The 18,776-nt window shown below is 50.6% G+C and overlaps 2 protein-coding genes across 6 annotated transcripts; both read right to left on the reverse strand.

Moving 5' to 3' along the window:
* Positions 1-1,516: 1,516 nt before the first annotated feature.
* Positions 1,517-10,295, reverse strand: safb (scaffold attachment factor B). Of its 4 annotated transcripts, none has more exons than XM_062450182.1 (23): positions 10,020-10,295; positions 9,491-9,581; positions 9,295-9,359; positions 8,839-9,075; positions 8,649-8,720; positions 8,467-8,512; positions 7,185-7,632; positions 6,748-6,794; positions 6,519-6,613; positions 6,242-6,391; positions 6,008-6,105; positions 5,829-5,881; positions 5,626-5,705; positions 5,367-5,512; positions 4,856-4,955; positions 4,566-4,652; positions 4,085-4,281; positions 3,825-3,962; positions 3,605-3,647; positions 3,292-3,380; positions 3,130-3,188; positions 2,973-3,027; positions 1,517-2,787 (listed from the first exon to the last, which is right to left on the reverse strand). In XM_062450182.1, the coding sequence occupies exons 1-23, from the start codon at positions 10,185-10,187 to the stop codon at positions 2,616-2,618; spliced, it is 2,736 nt and encodes a 911-aa protein (XP_062306166.1). In that variant the 5' UTR covers positions 10,188-10,295; the 3' UTR covers positions 1,517-2,615. The 4 variants fall into 4 exon arrangements, with proteins under 4 accessions (XP_062306166.1, XP_062306168.1, XP_062306170.1 ...); XM_062450184.1 differs by having other exon boundaries at positions 1,517-2,733; positions 10,020-10,294; XM_062450186.1 differs by lacking the exon at positions 4,566-4,652 and having other exon boundaries at positions 1,517-2,733; positions 10,020-10,294.
* Positions 10,296-10,572: 277 nt separating this feature from the next.
* malt2 (MALT paracaspase 2) lies at positions 10,573-18,744 on the reverse strand. Of its 2 annotated transcripts, XM_062450187.1 has the most exons (17): positions 18,440-18,744; positions 17,887-18,045; positions 17,391-17,557; positions 16,820-16,950; positions 16,415-16,565; positions 15,701-15,894; positions 15,339-15,435; positions 14,979-15,029; positions 14,846-14,884; positions 14,393-14,596; positions 14,032-14,209; positions 13,826-13,900; positions 13,499-13,626; positions 12,873-13,022; positions 12,448-12,605; positions 11,890-12,027; positions 10,573-11,496 (listed from the first exon to the last, which is right to left on the reverse strand). In XM_062450187.1, exons 2-17 carry the CDS (start codon positions 18,021-18,023, stop codon positions 11,050-11,052), a joined length of 2,445 nt encoding a protein of 814 aa, XP_062306171.1. In that variant the 5' UTR covers positions 18,024-18,045; positions 18,440-18,744; the 3' UTR covers positions 10,573-11,049. The 2 variants fall into 2 exon arrangements, with proteins under 2 accessions (XP_062306171.1, XP_062306172.1); XM_062450188.1 differs by lacking the exon at positions 18,440-18,744 and having other exon boundaries at positions 17,887-18,147.
* Between the last annotated feature and the right edge of the window lie 32 nt (positions 18,745-18,776).

Here is an 18,776-nt window from a genome sequence, read left to right on the forward strand (position 1 = left end):
TGAGCCCCCTGACAACAGAGACAGCTCGATCCTCTTTGATGTGGATTCATCTCTTCGTGGTCAGATCTCTATCTCACAGGTGCCTTCTCCTTCTCCTCACGTTCCAACCATGGAGACTTGGCTAAGAGTGCATTGGACTGTTGGATCACGTCGCCCTCTGCAGGGCGTTCTGGGAATGCTGTAATCTATGAGGGGACCAAGACCAAATACAGGAGGTAACGTCAGTTCACAAACTACACTTGTCCTTGGACATCTGTGAAAACTGGGCGAAGTCCTAACAAAAGGGTCCATCCAAAGACCTCTTTCACGCCTTATCAATCCTTCCTTCCTCCTTATAAAGTTTGTCTTTGGATGTTGACAGAAGATACTGTACTTTGAGAGGTCGATGCCTGCTTTGGAACGGGATAACGTAACGGCAAGGTCTCTGCCCTCGCAGTCAGGGTGTGTGTGTGCGAGGGGTATCTTGTTTTAGTCCCTTTTGGTGAGTAAATAGCTGAGCGTGCGGAAAGGACACGAGGGGCTAATTCTACAAGGTGTACGTGGCTGTCATGCCCATCAGGCTCGCACTTGTACTTGAGTACAGATGCGTGAATGGCCTTCTCTCTAAATGAGACATGTTCCATCCGGAGGTACCACTATTAACTAGTCACACTGACTCATCAATGGGGAGAGGGAAACTTCAGTTCCTGAACAAGTCGGAGGAAGTAAAAAGGAGAAGAGGTACAAATGCAATCACATCTGGCTAATTATGGGAGATAGAAAGTATTCAAGAGGAAGAGAACTCTATTTTTGTGAATTCATGACGAAGCAAATATTGAGTCAAGGCTTAAGCAACTGGACCCCCCACCCAGCCCCCCCCCCCCCCTCCTCCCTCCCCAGGCGGCTTCTCACCTTTCATCATGCCGGTCTAGTTCTATATTCTGTGCAACACAGTACAACCAAGCCTACTGGGAAATCTGCTCGGTTGGGCAACAGTCTTCATCTCATCCAAGACGGGCAACGTGATCCCGGGCAACCATCCTAGACTCCAACCAGATGTGGCAACAGAGCAGTATTCTCAAAGGGAACAGTCGTAAACAGCCTACCATACACTGATGTTCTAACACGTTCAACTTTCTAGCCAATGGTTTCGAAACTAATAATGAATATATATCGGGTTTGATTTGATACAGAATATTCAGTATTTGCTAACATCTGATTACATCTGTCAAACTTGAAATTGCTTGGTGAGTTTGGGCAATGTGGGACAGCTAGGCTCTAGTGTTTGTTTTTCCTGCTCCAACAAAAACTAAATTAATTAACAATACTTTTACTCTAGGTGTAGCGAGGATGTCATGCGACTGAAATCACACGTGATTATTTCAGAAAGGCCTAATGAGAGGTTATGTTACCTATTGGATATAGCCACATAACACCAAATGCTGCCATGAACCTAGCAATTGTTACTGCAGCCATTATAAAACATTGCTCTTTGCTTTAAGCCAGAACCTTATGAAGAGAGAGAATGACACCAATGCCAGTTTTAGGCAGTCACACTGCAAAAAGAAAATCCAAAAACCTTTATTCATCAGACAACATTTCAACTCCCTCAGTTTATTTAGCCAACATACGACCTCTAGTGAGGAAACAAGAGAACAGCAACACAAGTTAGCCTGCTGCCTCGTTCGGGTGAGTTTAGCGTTCCAAGTGACCACCTTACAGCATCTCCATACAAAGTCTGAAAAAGGGTTTTATTTACAAAAAACTACGATGAAAACACATGTGATGGTTACAGAAAACAGGAGTCAGAAATACAATTAGCCACAAAGGTTCCTTGGTCGTTCGCCACAGGTTTCAGCGGAGGGGGTTCAAACAATAAAGATCAACACATTCCTGAGCATTCCTTACCACTCACACAAATCACTTAAAAATAGAATGAAAAACAAATTCATGGGAAAAGTACAATTGCTGAACATAGGGTCTACCAAAAAAAAATTAAGGGGAGATCATAACAAAAAGCAATTTTTCTTTTCATTTTGTCGTTTAAAAATGCTTCTCACTATCACCCTTCAGAAAGGATGAGGGGGGGTTGGGGGGTAGGTTTGAAAGGCGATCTACAGGAGGGTGACTGAAGCCATGGCTGGAGCAGTATGTACAAGCTGCAGGACACCGAGTCACTAGACACAGGTGGATGTCAGACACACAAGGAAGCCCCGGTGAGGAGACGAGGCCCTCAGACTTCCACACACCGACCGAGTGTGTGTACCACACCTTGAGGTCTGCGCTGGATCACACTGTGTGTGTGTGTGTGTGTGTGTGTGAGAGATTGGGAACCCTGCAGGACTCTAGTGTCACATGACGAGGGGAAAACCGACCTGACGGTCACAGACTGGGGTCAAATACAGGAACAAACAAACACTCCTGAAACGAAAATAAAAAGGGATTCGTTCTCTTGATTCAGAGGAAGTTGAGGGACACCAAACACACTTGAACTACGCCATTTTGCGCGAGAAAAAAAAGACGACAATATTTGGATATAATTTGCTAGTTGAATTTGACCCGGGTCTGGACACAAGAGATAAACACATCGTTAACCTCTTTATGCAGACAGACAGACGGACGGACCCACGGCGTGATCAATAGCGCCGTCCGAAGGCCGCGCCCTGCATGCTGCTCCCCTGCATCATCTGGTTCTGTCTGTTGAGCGCGCCGGACAGGGACTGGGACGTGCCCGTGGCCAGGTAGCCTCCGCGACTGCAGGGGGCAGCAGAGGAGGAGGTTAGTGGCACGCCAGGACATCCTTCTGAACTATGGAGACAAGGCAGCCGTTCCTGAACGACCGGTGTGAAGAGGTCGGGGGAACGAATCGGTCTACAGAACGTTCCTTGGTAACGTTCCTTTGGGTTTTAAGTTCCAACTCGTATTTTGAACAGTCAATCGTGGCTTTGTGTGTATGAATCCGACCCATGCCCGGGTCAGGCGGCAGTGCTTACCTTGCCATCCCTCCCCGTGCCATGTGACTCTGCCCGGGGATGCCTCCGTCTCGACCTGACCCCCACACACACACACAAACACAGGTAAGACACAGACCCAATGAGCAGAGCCATGTAACTCTCACAGCACTGGAGTCAAACAGGTGGAGCCTCTTACTCTGCCAGGCTCGGTCTGTGTCCAACTTGCGACCAGAGTCCCAGTCACGGCCCCCGTCCCTGTAAGGCCACACACACACACACGCTGTCAGATCCAGGACTGGGAGATGTGTGTGTGTGTGTGTACGTGTGAGTGTGTGTGGAACAATGAGGGGGCCCTGACCTGGGTGTGATGTTGCGCTTGTCATAGCCCCCCCCAGTCCAGGAGTCTCTGGAGTCCCTGCTATGTCGGTCAGCACGGTCTGAGAAGTGCTGCTCAGGAGGAGGGGGGATGGAGAGAGACAGACAGAGAGAGAGACAAAGACAGAGAGAGGAAGATGTACAAAGAGAGAGGCGCAATCAGACACACGACATGAAACCAAAGTGAGCGTCTGAAGAGTGGAGCTCCACTCATCTCTCCCCCTGGCTGTCATGCGTGGACGTGGGTGGGGTGTGACGGGCCCCGTGTCTGGGACCGGGAGGGCCGGCTTCCATACCTGGCTGTCTCGGTCTCCCACCACGTTCCTGGAGGTATCTCTCCTACGAGAGAGAGAGACAACACGCATCAGACACCCAGCTCCCGAGAGCTCAAAACACACGCCGCTCTTCCCGGGTCGCGCTCCCAAGACCAACCAAAACAACCTAGCCGGCTTTCTCGGGTCGCTTCCCGTCCGACGTCGCGCCGGAAATGTTCCACGGGGGCGAGCACCGACCCACCTGTCCATCATGCTGTCGTCCTGGTAACGGCCACGGTCCCGGTGGTCAACGTCCTGGTAGCGGTCCTGGCGGCTGAAGTCGGAGCGGCCGCTGTAGCGGTCGTCCATGGCCAGCCTCTTGTCCTGCCAGTCGTCCTTCCTGTAGGAGAAGGACGACCTGGGGGCGTCAGTGATGGTAACATGCCCTCGTGACGCACTGACGGGAGCAGATGGAGGCCAGGGAAGGGGGGAGGGTGGGTCGCTGAGGGGGTTGAGGGTTACCTGCCGTCCATGTCGTAGGGCCTCTTGGCGGGCCGGCGGTCCTGCTCGAACCTCAGCTGCTCCTGCTGGCGCCGCAGCTCCTCGCGCTCGCGGTGGATGCGCTCCTGCTCGCGCCGGCGCTCGTACACCACGCGCAGGCGCTCGCGCTCCAGGAACTCGCACTCCATCCGGTCGGCGTCCAGGCCCTGCTTCTCCACCTGCGGGGAGGAGGAGGGGGGATGGCGGTGAGGGGGGCTTTAGGGGAGGGGGGGGGGATAACCCCGCCCCCCCCACAGCACCAACACCACCAGCTGAAAGATTTCGGGTTCATTTCCCCCTAGTGCCCCCTGCCGGGCCACATCCATGTGCAGAAATGTGAAACGGCGGTGTCTATGGTGACCGCCCACCACGTGGACTATGCCCCCCCCCCCCAATTATCTTTTAGGAATCAGGCAAACTAATCTCGGGGCAGGTAGGAGAGCTCCAGTCGACAGTAGCCTACCGTCGGGCCCCTGAACAAGGCACCGAGCCCTGCACTGTTGGAGGGGTGCTGCACTGCGGCTGCCCCTGTGCTCCGCTGTGTTTGTGTCTGGGGGGGCGGTTGGGGGGGTGGTTTTAAGAGCAGAGCACAAACGGAAAAAAAAAGAGAGAACATGTTTCCACTGTAACCACTGCAGGCGGGACTAAAACAGTCATCCAATCCCCCCCCCCCCCCCCCATCTCGTTATTTATCCAGCCGTCCCCAATCTTTTTCCTCCATCCTCCCATTGGTCCGGGCCAGCCGTTACTCACCTCCAGCCAGTTCCTCTTCCTCATGAGGCGCTCGCGCTCCTCCTTCTCCCGGAAGAGGCGGATGCGCTCGCGCTCCGAGCGGCTGTCGCGGTCGCGCTCCCTGCGCGGGGGGGGGGGGACAGACAGTGGAACACAGGCAATCACTTCTTTTGTTCCGAGGACAAGCGGGGTGGTTCAATAGGAAGCGCCGACGAGAACGAGTTCTATTCAACGCTTCCCCATTCTAAGCAGACTAAACGTACGATGGAAAGTGGTGATCTGGTACAATTTCGCGGCCATTCCAAATCGACGGCGTATTCCATTATTTAATTACTATACGAGTGGCTTATGGCACATTCATAAAGTAATAAAGCTGGTCGGCTACTACTTGAAAACGGCAAAGATTCCACTCAACAACACATTTAGATTTTGGAGAAATAAAAAAACTGTTCACTGCTTCAAGGAGTGTTAATGGTGATTGTGTGTCTCAGTGAGCAGGCTCTATCAGCCTCTTCCTCCTCCTCCTCCTCACCCAGAGTGTCTGCGTCGCTCCACCTCCCTGATCTCCCTCTCCCGCTGCCTCTGCCTCTCGCGCTCCCTCTGCTCCTTGATCTGGTCGAACGACAGGATGTCCTTCTTCTCTTTGCTCGGCGACTTCCTGTCGCGGCTCTTTGTGCTCTGGGGGGAGTTAAGGGAACAGAGTGAGAGAGGGGGCGGGGCTTGTCGCCCAAACCCAGCCTGACTGGAGCCCTCGGGAGGGAGAACACGGTCTGGCGGCGTCCGTCACTCACTCGCTCCTTGCTCTTGGTTTTGACGCTGATGACGGGCTCCCCCTTCGACTTGTCCATCACCACCGTCCTCTCGTTGCGGCCTGGAGGGGCGGACGGGAGAAACCGTTAATGTTACCGCGTCGCGTCGACCCGGCGGAGGTCTGTAACTTTCCCCCGGCCTTTCAAACTAGCCCCCGCCGCGAGGACCCCGGCGGAGGACTCACCTTTCCCATCCTTCCCTTCGCCGCCTTCAGACTTCTCGTCCTTGACGTCCGACCTGGAGGGAAGACAACGCGCGTGAGGACAGGGGTGGAACTCTGCGGTTGAGCCAGAACCTACATCTTCTGACACAGGGGTTTCTTCCTGGTGTGTGGCGTGTTGGTGACGGGGGGTAAGATCTTACTTTTCAGACTTGGAGTCTGACGAGTGTCTCCGCTCGGCGCCGGCCTTCTTGGGGTCGGCCTTCTCCGCCGGCTTCTTCCCCGCCGGCTCGTTCTTGGCCTGGAAGGGGAACGGGGGGGGGGAAAGGGCGGCGATTATTCACACGGCCGACCGATGGCCTGTCCGGACGGTCCGAGCGAGCGACCGTGCAATCCTCTGCAGTGTGTGTGTGTGTGGGGAGGGTTAGTGGGCGCACCCTCTCCACGGAGATCATGCGTCCGTGGAGCTCGGTGCGGTGGAGGTGGCTGATGCACTTGGTGGCCTCCTCGGCGGAGGACATGGTGACGAAGCCGTAGCAGCGGGCGCCGGGGCTGCGGGCGTTGGTCACCACTTTGGCGCCGACCACCTGGAGGAGGGAGGGGAAAAGGAGGGGCGTTGAGAGTCCAAGCGCTCCTTTATGGCAGAAAACGGAGGCGGTTTCGGGCCGCGGGTCACAGGGGGAGGCGAGGAGGCCGTCGGCGTTGGATACGGACCTTGCCGTACTTGCTGAACAGCGTCTTCAGGTCGGTAGCCCTGGTGGTGGAGGACAGGCCGCTGACCCACAGGTTCTTGCTGCTGCCCGGAGCGCCTGCTCCCCACACACACACACACACACACACACACACACACACACACACGCACACAGTCAGCACCATCTTTGCGACACGCGTGCCAGGGGTCATTAGACCGGCGTGTTTGAAAAGGGCGATCGACAGCACGTACCCTTGTCATCTTTAGAGTCAGGCTTGCTACCCTTCTCCTCATCAGCGCTAGAGAAAAGAAAAGCGCACCGTCAGAGTGCAGCAGTGAGACAGCGGGCCACCTCCTTGTCCGGCCGGCGAGACATACTTACCACCACAGCGATCATTACAGACATACCAAACCCTTTACGTGGCCGTGATGGAACAGTTATAGGATGTCATTAGGATGCCTAAGGTGGCCAAAGACACTCCTGATAGATTACTTAAAAATGGTTAAGAGTTGGGATGGGATAGAGGGGGGGAAGGGGGGAATCATGGCAATAGTGAAAACTTGAGACAAAATGCGCAGACCTTTTTTTTTTTTTTTTTTACCTCCAAAAGAGCATCCAAACTTGCTAACAAAGGAGCCAATGCAACAGAGACAGCCATGTTTGTTCTAGTAGACAGAAAACAACAAACCTCTTTTTCTGATCGCCCTCAACAGAAGAGGACTCTTTCACTGCCGAGGCGGAATCAGCGGCTTGCTCTTCAGTCTTCGTCTCTTCATCTTCCTCGCCCTCGGCCTTAAATACCATTTCGGTATCAACAGCGCATTCGCTCTCGCCCGCGTTATCGCTATCAGCCTTAACAGTATCACCCTTGCCCTCAGTGTCAACTGTCACTTGTTCCGGAACCTTACTGGCGTCCTCCGCGTCTTCCTGTTCGGCATCGCCGGTTAGCTTAGCGTCAACGTCCTTGTCCCCGTCGCTAGCCGACCCCGGTTCGCTCTTCACATTGGCGGACTCGGCGCTGTCGCACACATTATCTTCCCCGGGGGCGCCGGCGGCTTGCTCTTCTTCTGTGGTGTCCTCCAGGTGGTCTTCATTAAGTGGCTCAGACAAACAAGACCCGGCTACTTTTTCATTTTCTACGGATTTAACAGGAATAGAATGGCAGAGTTTAATCACTTCTGAACACACAGCAAAGGTTAACGTGGAACTGGCGAGGCCTGGTTTAGGACGGGGCTCTCCCACCTCTCTGGCACTGAGACACGTAAAACAGATGCACACCCTAGCGTAGCCTAGCCTAGCCTAGCGAGAGACTGGAAATCACCAAGGGCCTAGACAGGAACCAAGCAACTCACTCGGGCTAAACCCTCAACGTGAAGTGGAACCACTCCAGTTCACCTGATCCCAAAGCAGAAAAGAGTGGAGTTAGCTGAAGAAAAGCCACAAGACCAGCTGAGGCTCCAGAAAAGGTCCATTTTGTCACGCAGCCTCTGACTTGACGGGTGTCCATAACACGGAAAGTGATTTAGAAATTGGGGGGAGGGGGGGAGGGTTTGTATACAAGTCCATTAGTCTCATGTCCAATGAGTTTATCGTTGAGTCCTAAAAAGGCATTTTGGAGTCTCCGGTCTTCTTTTTATCTTCATCTTCGTGTGGCAACCTAAAAACATCACCTGCAACAACTGAACGCTCGCTGACCTGAGAAATCATTGCTGGCCGGGAGCTGGAAGATGGTACCCTTTGAGGAAACGTGGTGGGGAGGGAGCGCCTAAGTAGGCTGCCGTGTCCCTTTCTCCAATCACTCAGGTAAGCCTTCCAACCCTCGGCCAGCAAACTACCTTTGGCTTTCCAGTCTCTCTGTGAGGATGCTTTAAACTGAACGATTTGCATTCCGAGGTTTTTAAAACACTGAAGGGAAGAAAAGTGCGCTGGAAAGTAACATTTTTTTTTTTATTTTTTTTTTTTAACAGTACCTATTCCTTCTTTTGAGTCTTCTGCCTCAACTTCTTCCTTCTCTTCCTGTTGAAGGACAAAAGAAAATGGTTCCCATTCAGTGGTGCAGCTATAATGAGTCATCACGAGTCACAACACAGGGTTCAGGTAACCTTGCATAACTTATATTCTGCTCGTGAGCGGAATGCTAGAGAGCCTGTACCTCCGCGGGCGACGGACATATCAGATCTTCATCTTTCTCCTCTGCGTCGCCGACTTCCTCGTCGACGCACGCCTGCGCGGACACAAACACAAAAGGGGAGAGTATTTAAGTATTGGGGCGATTCCGTTTCAACAAGGCGACGACCGCTCGCTAGAAAACGCCACACACACACGGCACGACTCGCCCTCACCTCTTCGGCCTCGTCCAACATCTCCACATCTCCGTTGCCCAGCTCCTCCGCCTCCTCCTCGTCCGCCGCAAGGCTGAAGGGGTGACCCTTCTCCTCGGGGTCCTCGTTCAGGATCTCGTCGTCGTCGTACTCCTCCGCGGGGATCCCCTCGTCGTTCTCGGCGTCGTCCAGCACGCTCATGTCCATGATGTCCATCTCCTGGAGGTTGTCCATGCTGTTGTCGTCGTGGTGCTCGTCCTGTGGTCGGGGGGGGACAGAAGGGGGGGGGGGGGGGGGGGGGTCGGTGAGGGGTTTCCATTTCATTTGATGCTCACGCGGTATAGCAACAGCGGTCTGCGGGTCTATTATATTGACTTGCATAGGTCCATTGACTGGTGTGTGCATCTTCTGCACACACCAAATATCCAAAGGCACTCGACAACATCCTTGGTGATCAGTTGTGTGGGAAAAGCTCACCTGACCGTCACCCGAATCCTCTTCAATAGTATAATCCCCCTGTTCGTCATTGTCCTGTCTTTTCCCTGCTGGTCAAAAAACACGCATGCTTCAGCTGTGAGTCCCCCTCTCGTTAATTAACGTTAGTCCTTTGCACAATGCATCCGCTCAACCTGACTCAATTCAGTAATTCCCTAAGGTGGAAAACGTTGCATACCTTTAGAGGTCCGTCTGACTGGTGTTTTCTTTCCGGCTGTATCTAAAGTAACAGCTATCTCATTCGGATTTCCGCCCTCTTCCTCGATGGCCTGTGAAGACGAAAATGGTGAATACAATCAGAAAATAATTAAATTGATGAGATACATAATGTATCGCTAACGTCGGTAGTCAAGAAGAAGAAAAAAAGACTCGCTCGTGTAAGCCTTGGTCTTCGCCAACATGTGAGGCGCAATGCTCAATTGGGTGGCAAATTCTAACCAACGTGAGCTAACTGGCCAAGTAAGCGTAAGGCCATGCCATGGTCGGGGCCTAACCTGCCAAACAAGCTAGCCTAGCTAGATTACTTCGCTTACTTGCTTCACTCAAATAATATTAATGATGCTATGTTTATACACCTGCAAATGTAATAGTGTAGCTCTAGTTGAGTGTATTATCAGTTAGTATCTATTAACGTTAGCTTTCAGTATTTCAGTAGACCTAGATAAACACAGCTAGTAGCGATAGCCAGCTAGCTAGCACTACAGTACCTTTTTCAGCCTCTCTGACAGCAGGCTCTTGTTGCCGGTGGCGTCCAAATTCCTTTTCTTCAATTCAGCTTTCAGGTCGATGACCCTCAATTCCGACAGTTTTCGAAACCCTACAGTCTCTTGTATCTCAACGGCCCCTGCCTCCACTGCCGAAGAGTTATCAGACATGATTCAACTTCTTTAAATGTACGTATTTGGTTTGCAAGCACTTGTGTGCAACCCTGGCTCGCTTGTCGTGCACGATTACAGGCGCCCGCTAACTGAAACAGAAACAAAATGGAGTCACCAGCTACATACGGGACTACTGCGCATCTGTACAGCTCGATCTTCTTTTTTGAATTTGAGTGGCGGATTACATCCAACATGAGTTTCATACACTGCCACCTACTGTAGAGGAGTAGTTTCCTTCTTCCCAGATTACACAATATACTATACTTTACTGATACTAATACTAATTTGCATTTTTATATTATCCTGTCTTGAAAGTCCTCTTTTCCATTTCATCCACCCTCTCATTCCCCCTCACCCCTACATACCCTGGATCCCATAGAATATTTACAACTGAGAAAAGATTAGGGTTTAATCAAACCAAAGGTTTAACCAAAAAATATCACATTCACAGTTGAAGCTAAGAACCATATGGTTGTAGTCTTTAGTTTGGACCACCTACAGGGGCAGCCTGGAAATATAACATTCAGCCTTACCCGCCTGCTCCCCAGCCAGGGATAACCTAATGCACTCAACATTGTCAAAATAAATAAACTTGTTTTTTTGTTATGTGTGTCTCATTCCACTTCCAGTGCTTTTACAAACACATTTATAAAGGCACAAATGGTGACTATCGGTATATACACAAACATTGCAGGAAAGTTCACAGAATATGTTTGGTGTATGTTGCACAATAAGTTAATGCATTCAGGGTGAAAAAGTAAAGGTGTGTACCACTGAAAATGGAAAACATTAAGTTCACAACATAGGTCACAGAAGTAACAGAAGCAAACAGAACTAATGGAAATTATGTTTTGACCGATCAACAGGAATGGAAGTTGCGCATGTCGCTGAACTGGTATGTATCGTCAACATGGCCATGAGGCAAGCTCTTGCTGGTGGTGAGAGACTGGGGGGCATTACTGTCCAACATGTCAGGACTGTCTGTCTCTTCTGGTTGGTTAACTCTATTGGTGGATGGCGAGAGAAAATCTCCTGATTGGGGGAAGTACGACCAGGAAGTCGAGGTTGAGCCAATGGACGAGGTCTCAGAGCCGGGGTAGCTCGGCCCTAAGCCTTCTAGGAAGGAGGAGGACTCGGGCAAGCTGCAGGACGAAAGCAGGTCTGAGGAGGCGGAGTGGAGCCGCGGCTCGTAGAGGTTGAGCTTGGAGACGAGGGGTTTGCCCACGGCGATCTCCTGCCGCTCTTCGACCTCCTCGTCCAAGTTGGAGTACTGGTACTGGAGACACACTGTGAAGGTCAGCTCCATCTGCGGAGGGGAAGAAGACCACCTTGCATTTTACCACACAGACTCCACACTCAGGGTTCGAATTACGGGGGGGGGGGGCTTGGTGGGGGTTTGACCCCCCCCAATTAAGACTTGGACTCTCCCAAAAGAGGTAAAAACAACAGGTCGGGGGGGTCGATACACGCCCTGGAGAAGAAGTTGACCCCCCCGATTGTCATTGTATTTTTCGCACTCTGTCCACACTGTCCACGGAGATATAAGCGGGATATAACTCCGAAGGTGTTATGCAGACATCCTAACATTTTCACAACTTTACCACCATGGTGCCCTTTCTGACGTGAGGAAAAACCTATTTGGTCCAGTGGGTGAGATGTTTGGGTTTCTGGGCAGAGGGTGAGTGTTGGGGAAGCTGACCTTCAGTCTCTGCAGGTCCTTGATGCGGGTGTAGAGGCTGGGTAGCTCTGGGCTCAGCATGGGGTCCATGGTCAGAAGCAAGCTGCCTGCTTCCTGCAGGCTCGCATGGTTGCTCCTCTTCACATCAATGTCCAAAACCTGACATAGGACACAATAAGACACTGTGAAACAACAACACAAAGCGACGCAGTAACACAGTTGAACAATGAAAATAAACACAAACAACAACCAATGCCTTTTGTGCATTCGAGCTACAGTTCTCCTTTTAGTTTAATTCTTGACTTTTATGTAGGCTTTACCTGTGAAACGTATGTTTGGTATCAACACACCATTTCTTTTTTTACTCTGTAAATACATACACAGTATAGATGATGGAATGCACTTTCTAGTTATTTAAAGTCCATGTCGCACAGTACAAATACTTCTGGACTTGGATGATTAATAAGTCAGAAAGAAAAAACAAGGAGCGCTATGGCTGAATCAATGATCGCACTGCATTAAAGGGAACCACAGGGCTCCTTCATAACACGGCTGCATTTTGAGAACCGACCAACATACCTCTGGTAAGTCAGTGACGTGAGCAGAGCAGTAAGAGATGTCCTTAGGTGTCTCTAATATCCTGGTGTAGATGATCATGATGTTGGAGAACTCCGCAGCGAAGCCCAGCTGCACCTTCACTCCACAGTCAAACTGCAAGTTACGGCTCTCTGGAAGCACTGGACAGACAAATGAGATATGAACTACGGGCAAATATTGTCAATACTCAGGATGCACAAGTTGTACTGTACTAAGTATAATAAACCACCTGGAAAACAACAATTTATTTCATAAAGAACAATCTGTGGATTGTATAACCTCAACTTTCAAGTATTTGACCTATAGGTCGACTGAAACGAGACAAGCCTTCAAGCAATCCAGTTTGTAAAAGTGCCCGTCAGTCACAAGCGCAACTACCAATCGGAGCCTGTGCGGGGATGTCTGACCGTGTGCGATGGCCCAGTGCATGTTGCGAGCAGACGCGGCGGCAGGGCAGGTGGAGCCCTGGATGAGGTCCGTGAGGGCCCTCCTCTCTGACAGGTTGCTGCGTAGCTCCAGAGCCTGCCTCCCGCGCGTGATCGCACAGCGCCCCATGTCTGGGGACAGACACGTTTACATTTAGTCAGTTAGCAGACGCTCTTATCCAGAGCGACTTACAGTAAGTACAGGGACATTCCCCCGAGGCAAGTAGGGTGAAGTGCCTTGCCCAAGGACACAACCTCATTTTTCATGGCCGGGAATCGAACCGGCAACCTTCTGATTACTAGCCCGATTCCCTAACCGCTCAGCCCCATGTCTGGGGACGGACACATTGTGTGTGACAGGGGCACGTGGGACTGGGATGGTGACAGGTGAGGGGTTTGGCCAAGGGTTAGGTAAGGTGGAAAGGATGATTGTGTAGCTCGATGATGAGTGCGTAGCTTGATGATGTGCTAATGAAGTTGTGGTTATAGTGGCACTAGTGACTTCTTATTGAAGAAAGACTGAGATTGTATGTTGGTGAGTGAATTAATAAATGAATGAATGGATGGAAGGACGAACGAATGAAATAGGGAAGAGCTCTGACTCTTACCCTCGGCCACTCTGTCAAGCATCACAGTGACCTTCTCATCTTCACATAGACGCTGTTTGAGGTAGCTGATGAAGATGCCATTGGAAAGGTCATCTTTGTTCACTTCAAAGGCTTCTGCATCCACGCACCTGTAGTCCAACACAAACCTGATCAAACACACGCAAAAGAGGGCCGCTTTTTGACTTTGGGAACTAGACGGATACTGGGAGAGTGTGTGCCTTCTGCCATTACATCTTGGCATATCTCAGCTGTGGGGTCTGCTAAGACGGGCAGTCATGGAAACAGACAGAGAGGCAGGGAGACAGATGTTCCCGGAGGGCGACTCACGTGGCGTAACCAAACACTATGTTTGCCGTCACTTTCAGCGGGCCCGGTTGTTGAATGACGTCATCATTCAGGTTCCTCATGACAACACAGATAAGAGATGCTATAACACTTGAACCCATATCACATATGGGAAATTGCTATGATTGAAGTTGCTTATCGTGCACACATGGACTTTGATCCCAGAAATGGGCGGGGGGGGGGGGTACCTCTTGCGGCACATGTCCAGGAGAAAGACGTTGAGGCCGGTCTCTTTCTCCTGCATTTTCTGGAGGATGTCCTGGACCCACAGGCAGTGCTCCGATGTGTAGGAGGCCGGGGCGTCGATGGGCACCATGAAGCTGTTCCCGTAGTTCTCATAGCCGTGGCCTGCGAAGTACAGCAAGCCTGGGGTGGCAGGAGGGGTGGGGGGTCAGTACAGAGGGTAAGACCAGTGCCCTGGTTCAAGCTGTAATCCTCTGACTTCAAAACCGGCTGGCCACCCCTCACAAACAGCCACCAAAAAATAGCTAGCAGGGTAGCTGTGTTTACGCCGAGTTGAACCCAGTCCACTTGGTTACGCAAACTGACCGTAGACCCCTTTGTCCAGCAACAGAAGGAACTCCATGACGGCGCTGTGCATCTCCTGCCAGCTCAGGTCCAGCAGGGACACGACCTTGAAGTCCAGCTGGCGCAGCTGGTTGGTCAGCTCGTGCACGTCCGCCATGGGCGCCCGCAGTTGGCGGTGGTGCTGGTAGTTCATGTTGCCCATCAGCAGCGCCACCTTGTCGGTGGCTGGGGGGGGGGGGGGGGGGGAGAGAAGAGGGGAGGGGGTGAGGAGAGGGTTAGGAGCTTTGGGGGAGAGGGGAGGGTCAGTTGCTGAGGAGAGAGGAGAGGGACAGTGGCTGGAGGTAGAGGGCAAAAGGAGAGGAGGGGGTCATTGTAGTGCTATTTGACGGTATGGGCCTCTTACAGACAGCTGTAGTGCCGGTTTGTCACGTTTTCAAAATGTCACTTTTCCCAAAAATACAATGATGCACTCACCATAAAAAGTGCTTGTCTGTCTGTCAGGGCCAGGAGTGGCTGCAGTGAGAAATGTAGATAAAGATTTGGATTGGCTCACAGAGAAAGCAGAGCAACAGGTACGGAGTAGAGGAATGGAATTATTCGGCCATACCTGAGCTGTGACCCACTTCTGCCCAGGAGGCCTCTGACGCAAAACTGGGGCCTGAAAACCACAAACCAGTTATTCTCTTCAGCTTCCTTAGACCAAAAACATGTTCCAGAACCGCTCCAGCCTCAGCAAGTTGTTCCAGTTTTCGGATGGTTAAATATGAGACCAAATTTCAAAACTATTGTTTTGAAATTTGAATCCGCTGGCTTCGAGGGTTAAAGCTTAGTTGGGTAAGTATAGTCTAGTCATAGTGATACCGTGACTGCATGTCATTTATGAGAATAAGCGTTAACAAAGTAGGATTGGCTGATTGCTTGATTGATTGATGGCGGTTGAGACAGTAAACCGACAGACTCAACTGACCAATGTTGACGTGGACTTGGTCGCTCCACATCTCGTGGTAGAGGTTAAACACCTTGCAGCTGTACTGGCCTCTATCTGCAGTGGTCACACATTGGATCTGAAGGACGCACACACAGACAAACACACATCAACTTCTATCAAATCCGCAGAGTCCAAATGAACAGAATAAAAGCTATTATCTGGATCTAGCAGACGCTCTGGATAAGATGACTTCTAAATGACTAAATGTATTATATTTCCTATATTTTACATCCACGACTAAACATTACAACAACAAAAGAAACGTCTCCAACACTAAATATACTGAGATGTCCAAAGCAACGACCGCCGTCAAGGCCGAGCGTGATGCAGAGTGTACTGACCCTGAGTGAGCATGTCTGGGCCTGGGGCTGACTCAGGGGCTTCTTGTTGTGGTACCACTGGTACTGGGCTGGAGGATTGGCCTCGGCCAGGCACTCCAGACCCAGAGCTTCCCCCTCGGACAGCACCTGGGCCCGGGGCTGCTGCACGATCTGCAGGCCGCTGGTCGCCGACAGGAAGAAACTGCTGCTGCCACCTGGGAAGACATAGTCACCCCCGGACGGTAGCGTCACAGCAATTAGGACACAGCTTGGCTCCTAACATATTTGAAAGAGAGTGCTTTCATGCGTTCATTGACCCAGAGAAAACACGACTAGAAAGGTTACAAAAAGGTTAACCGTCCTGATGTGTGGGCAACTGTGAAGCCCTTTGTGACATTGCTTGTCAGAAGGGCTGCACAAATAAAGGTCGATTTGAAAGATTTATATTTGAATCGGATTACACGGCAACAGTAATGATCTGGGATCAGGGCCCATGCCTCTCCAATTACGAGGGCTCTCTTCATGTAGTTTCCAAAACTGTTTCCAGATCAGCCCGGTCAGAAAAGAAAAGAAGACATGCAGACGCAACAGAGCTCTGTTAATCCCTCCTGTCTGGTAAAACAAAACACATTATGACACAAGGCCCTGCAGCCCTGGGAAAAATAGTTCAATGTCAGAGTCAACGAGCGATGACAGACGTGACATTGTTTTCCTAGATGGTGTCGGGTGGCGTACCTGAGCTTGTCCCGGTGGGCCGAGCCAGGTGGACCTGGGCCCACTGAGAGAACACGCAGCTGTCTCCGTGGTTGACCCTGCAGATGTAGTAGCCCTGGTGGGCAGAGGTCAGAGGGCTCAGGACCAGTTCTGGACCCCACCCACCAATGATCTGGGAAACAAGAACGAGAGGGTCAAATCATTTCCCAACAGTCGATATCGTTAGAATCAAACCGTTGGTTTATTTGTTATCCCTTGTGTCATTCTCACTTTTCATTTCATCCCTATGTAATTATTTCCAATGTTGTGAAAGATCCCGAAATGGGTCTTCTGAAGAATGACTTGGGGGGAAGCTCTAGATTCTATTGTCGTTCGACTTCCTCGTTTAGTAGGGCTGAGTTAAGAATGTGCTGTCTGCTCTCTGACCTCATCTTTCCCTCTGAACCAGCGGTAGGCTAGTCCCGCAGGACCGGTGGCCCGGCACAACAGCACCACCCTGGCTCCCTCGGACGCATGCTGGGACTGAGGTTGCAACGTCACACGAATCTGCTCCGTCACTACAGAACACACACACACACGCGCGCCCACAAATAAACACACACACACATGCAGACAAGTAAATTCACTTTCTCTTCTTTCTTCCTCTCCAATTGCTTACAATGACTGAAATTGAAACTAAATATAAGGACTGCTTTTAAGCATACAACTGTTCTTAGACAACGGACCTTTGAAAGTTCCACTTTTTCTATAGTATTGTCCTCCATTAAAAGTATTTCCTTTGATCATGATGAACTCAGCAAACTCAAAATTGATCCATCTGAAACCTCAGTTTCACATGTCCTGCTCAGTTCCCTATCAATTCATATTGGGATGTTTGTCACATTATTAGTAGTTCTGTGCCACATTACAGTCATGGCTGGGGGCCAGGGCCCCAAGAAAAACACCTCAGAGCAGGAGAGCCTTTCTAGGGTCTGTGTGAATGTGTGTGTGTGTGTACCTGTGGTAGTGAGGTACTGGACAGCGTCCTGGTGGTCCATCTTCTTCAGGCAGTGCAACAGGAAGCCCAGGGGGCAGGAGCGGTCCCACAGCATGGCCAGGAGGAAGCGTCCGGGACTGCCTGTGGGGCTGAGCACCTGGAGCGAGCAGCTCGTCATCTCCTTCTCACTGCACAGAACCAGTTCAGACAAACTCCCTTTCATCCTGGCCAACTCAGACACTGGCTTTGTCAGGGTTCGTTTCATGAAGTTAACAGCATTCATGAGGCAGCATACAGACTGGAGTGTATGGAATACTTGTATGTATATTGAGTATGCTCAGTTCCCCCCCCCCCCCCCCCCCCCCCCCCCCCCCCCATGGACACCAGTAGCTATAGCATACCCCCTTCTTAACCATCACTTTTGTAAATTAGTTACAATTCAGCAAATTCGCTGTCAGAGTGCCCTGCTTTAGTAGCCATTTCACTAACTATTGAGTAAAGAGACAATTTTTCTCACCTGCAGCGATACCGAGGCTGCTCAGTGACCATACTGGCCAACTGTCTCCATCCACAGTCTGAGTTGTCTAGCAGATGTGCTAATCTGCTGAGAGCTTCTTCACTCAAGGTCCCAAGGCCTATATTCCAGTCACACATCTCTCAGCGTCCGCTCTGTCCGCTTCAAACACGAAACATACTATAAAGCGATACACTCATAGAAGGTTTAAATACGTATTTCAACCAAATGCTCAAAAACACGCCCGTCAAGTTGGCAATTCTATTGTAGTCAATGAATAATTGTCTAGATGCAGTGTTGCTTCGGTACCAGTCACGCCCTATAGGCTAGATTGATTACAGAAGATTCATTGTTGCAACCATCACTGTGTAGGCAACAGTTGAGCATGACGAGTAGGCTATGTAAAAAATAATTAAACAAAGTAATGTAAAGTAAACGAAAACTTTCGGATGCAGTTCTGAAGAAATAAACTGAATGAGGAAAAGGAATGACAGTTTGAATCGCAATCCATGTGCTTTATAGTTGACTACGCTAAATTGAGTGAATGCCAGATTACCTGTATTCAACTGCTTCCGGAATGTAAACCAAAACGTGAATTAATTTTCTCGACTTCAAAACGTTAGAGGCAACTTCTATTGCAGGACCAGTTTCCGTTCAGACGAAGTTTCCGATGAATGATACAGAAAAGGTTAGCTGCGGTGCTTATCAAAAGGAAGAGGTCGGAACAGCACATGTAAAATAACCACAATAACTTCTAAAAAAATATGTTATAAAATGGTCTCCAGTTTGTGCCAGTCTATAGCGACTCGAACTATAATCTGCATTCAGCTTGCCTCATTTTTGTTCCTCTTCTCTGTATTTGCATGAACTAATGTTTCCCCTGTTGCCCAACT

The sequence above is a fragment of the Osmerus eperlanus genome, chromosome 24, assembly GCF_963692335.1.
Source record: "Osmerus eperlanus chromosome 24, fOsmEpe2.1, whole genome shotgun sequence".
In the NCBI taxonomy this organism is placed as follows: domain Eukaryota; kingdom Metazoa; phylum Chordata; class Actinopteri; order Osmeriformes; family Osmeridae; genus Osmerus; species Osmerus eperlanus.